The sequence below is a fragment of the Mytilus californianus genome, unplaced genomic scaffold (assembly GCF_021869535.1).
Source record: "Mytilus californianus isolate M0D057914Y unplaced genomic scaffold, xbMytCali1.0.p SCAF_7, whole genome shotgun sequence".
Taxonomy (NCBI): domain Eukaryota; kingdom Metazoa; phylum Mollusca; class Bivalvia; order Mytilida; family Mytilidae; genus Mytilus; species Mytilus californianus.
Window position 1 is genome coordinate 83915227 of NW_026262723.1, and position 3060 is coordinate 83918286.

General features: G+C 35.7%; 1 protein-coding gene across 1 annotated transcript; it reads right to left on the minus strand.

The window, feature by feature from the left end:
• Positions 1 to 402: 402 nt before the first annotated feature.
• Positions 403 to 3060, minus strand: LOC127709543 (sperm receptor for egg jelly-like). The gene is made up of 2 exons (XM_052215148.1): positions 2082 to 3060; positions 403 to 691 (listed from the first exon to the last, which is right to left on the minus strand). The coding sequence occupies exons 1-2, from the start codon at positions 3041 to 3043 to the stop codon at positions 403 to 405; spliced, it is 1251 nt and encodes a 416-aa protein (XP_052071108.1). The 5' UTR covers positions 3044 to 3060.

Here is a 3060-nt window from a genome sequence, read left to right on the forward strand (position 1 = left end):
CAACATCATTGTTTCAAGATTTTGTTCTGTGGTGTTTATTTAAGCAACCATTACTACTCGGCCATTCTCGCTACGCCTTTAATGATGGCCGAGTAGTTTGTTTATTCGAAGATATTTTCCTTCATTTGGGACGACTGGTCATCTTGAAAGTGCTATCAGAAGTTGATCTCAATTGTTAAAAATAAGACCATCTTAAATATACTGTTTGCTTGGGATTTTCTCATCACTTTATCCCTTCTTTTTGTAGTGATAGTTAGATAATCACTTACCCTTCCTATTTGTTTTTGGAATCTTTTTGGCGGATACCGTGCTTTTCCTTTGATATAATGTTCTTAAAATTGTCGCATGAACAAAAACCTCATATTTCATATTTTAAGATTCATATTTTGTAAACATGTTTCCTTAATTTGAAAAATATCTTAGAATTTCTACCTTTTTTAATTTAATTACGTACTTAACATTCATTTCTGGTGGATCTCCAAAGACGCCATAGATTAATTGGGTGAATTCTGTATGCATATCCTCTAGAGTAACATTCACTTTTATAGCATATCCTTGGTTCATCTTGTCTGGTAATATTAGTACCGTTATACCACGAGATTTGACAGTAAGAAGTTCCGAACAGTCTTCAAATGACGACGGATTACTGGTATATTTGACATCAAGTGCATCTAACGATGTTACATTTGTCCTGAAATTATAGTTAAATTAAACTGTAATAAGAACGAACTAATGTCATACTTGGTAAAGTGTAAATGCGACTGTCATACAAGTGAGAGGTTTAGCTAGCTATACAACCAGGTTTAATTCACCATTTTGTACATTAGAAAATGCCTGTACCAAGTAAGGAATATGACGGTTGTTTTTCATTCGTTTGATGTGTTTGAGCTTGGGATTTTGCCATTTGATAAGGGTCTTTCCGCTTTGAATTTTCCTTTGAGTTCGGTATTTTTGCTATTTTACTTTTTGTATCGTAGTATTTTCATTAGATTTAATATATATTTAGTTGATCACAGCTTTTTTCAACAGACAATCGGCATTCCCATGGGAACCAACTGTGCCCCTCTTCTTGCCGACTTGTTCCTTTATTCTTATGAGGCTAACTTCATACAGGAACTTCTTAGGAAGAAGGAAAAGAAGTTGGCAGTATCCTTTAACATTACTTTCCGCTACATAGATGATGTTCTCTCACTAAATAATTCAAAATTTGGTGACTATGTTGAACGCATCTATCCAATCGAACTTGAGATAAAAGATACAACAGATTCAGTTAAGTCTGCCTCATATCTGGACTTACATCTAGAAATTGACAATGAGGGTCGGTTGAAAACAAAACTTTATGAAAAAAGAGATGATTTCAGCTTCCCAATTGTGAACTTTCCATTTTTATGTAGCAACATTCCAGCAGCGCCTGCATACGGAGTATATATCTCCCAGTTGATACGATAATCCAGGGCTTGTATTTCCTATCATGAGTTCCTTGATAGAGGGTTGCCTGCTCAGAAGGAAGCTATTAAACCAAGAGTTCCAAGTGGTGAAGTTGAAATCATCCCTTCGTAAATTTTACGGACGCCATCACGAGTTGGTTGACCATTACGGTATATCCGTTTCACAGATAATAGCGGATATCTTCCTAACGTCGTAACTACAATCTCGTCCCCTTTTCCCGAATGTAACCTACCGAATTAGACTTATTGCCGGGTTTGTACTAAAATGAGCAACACGACGGGTGCCACATGTGGAGCAGGATCTGCTTACCCTTCCGGAGCACCTAAGATCACCCCCAGTTTTTAGTGGGGTTCGTGTTGCTCAGTCTTTAGTTTTCTAAGTTGTGTTTTGTGTACTATAGTTTGTCTTTTTCTATTTTAGCCATGGCGTTGTCAGTTTATTTTCTGCCTATGAGTTAGAATGTCCCTTTGGTATCTTTCGCCCCTCTTTTTAATAATAATTTTTTTTTATAATCTTCTTTCGTATTCAACAAAATTATATAATCAAACATAACAGAGGAGATTACAGCAATTAAAAAAATAGGTAATATAAAAAAGTAACATTTAATTCAACGCCATATAACGACTTAGTACCTTTTACATGTCCAATCAAATTCCAATTCTTGATTTCCACCACTTCCCAGCTCAGGATCATACGAAACATTAAGAGCATTCAATGTAATATTCTTCAAAAGAACTTGGACATTTCTTTCAAATCCACCCTCTATATATGCAAAAGGAGGAGACTTAATAAACATTAAATATGTTGGTTCATAAACCCATGTGTTTTGCAAGGTCACGTTTAGTGTGACTCTATACAAGTTTGCAGGAACTGTACCTCTTGCAAAACGAATGCTCCCACGTGGATTGCCTACAGGTGTGTAGGGAAAATGCTCAAAAACAGGGACATCTTCCATTTCATTTACAACTGTAAATAATTTCCATTGGAATATTACACTTTGGTCAGAACAATACACAGCCATTCTACTAGCAAGATCAAAATCTGTTGACGTAAATACCCTCATAGGATTGGATGTATTTGAGTACTGGCGATCAAATATTCCATTCACTGTAAAACATTCATTCCAAACATTGATTATGTGTTTACGTATCTGGGTATCGTAGTTATTGTTACATTTTACTGTAACAGTATGATTACCAAGAGTAAGGTAAGTGAAATGTAATTGTAACGGTTCCTCTCTAGTTATATTGGCGGTCAGGTTATAAATTCTTCTATTTATCAAATCGCCCATGTCATATATACACGTCACCATTGGATAACTTGAGTCGCTTATGACATTAACTGTCATATTTCCTGGTGGAAGGTCTATTTTATCCGGAATAATAAAGCTAAGTCCAGTCATATTGTAATCTGCTACAATAACCTGTTGTAGATACATGATTTCTTTAAAGGTTTCGTTGTAAGATACCAACTCTGCTACGAAATAGCCACTTGAGGTGTATGTATGTTTTATTTGTCCCGGATCTTTATAGACATCGTATACCACTCCTGACCCAACGTCCAATCGGTAACTGCCATTTCCAATTCCGGACATATTAAAGATAAATTCAG

Excerpts from the sequence above, each read along its gene's own strand:
- LOC127709543 (XM_052215148.1), bottom strand. The coding sequence starts at position 3,043 with ATGTCCGGAATTGGAAATGGCAGTTACCGATTGGACGTTGGGTCAGGA. Across the intron at positions 692-2,081 it reads TTTGATTGGACATGTAAAAG|GACAAATGTAACATCGTTAG; the intron begins GTACTAAGTCGT and ends CTATAATTTCAG.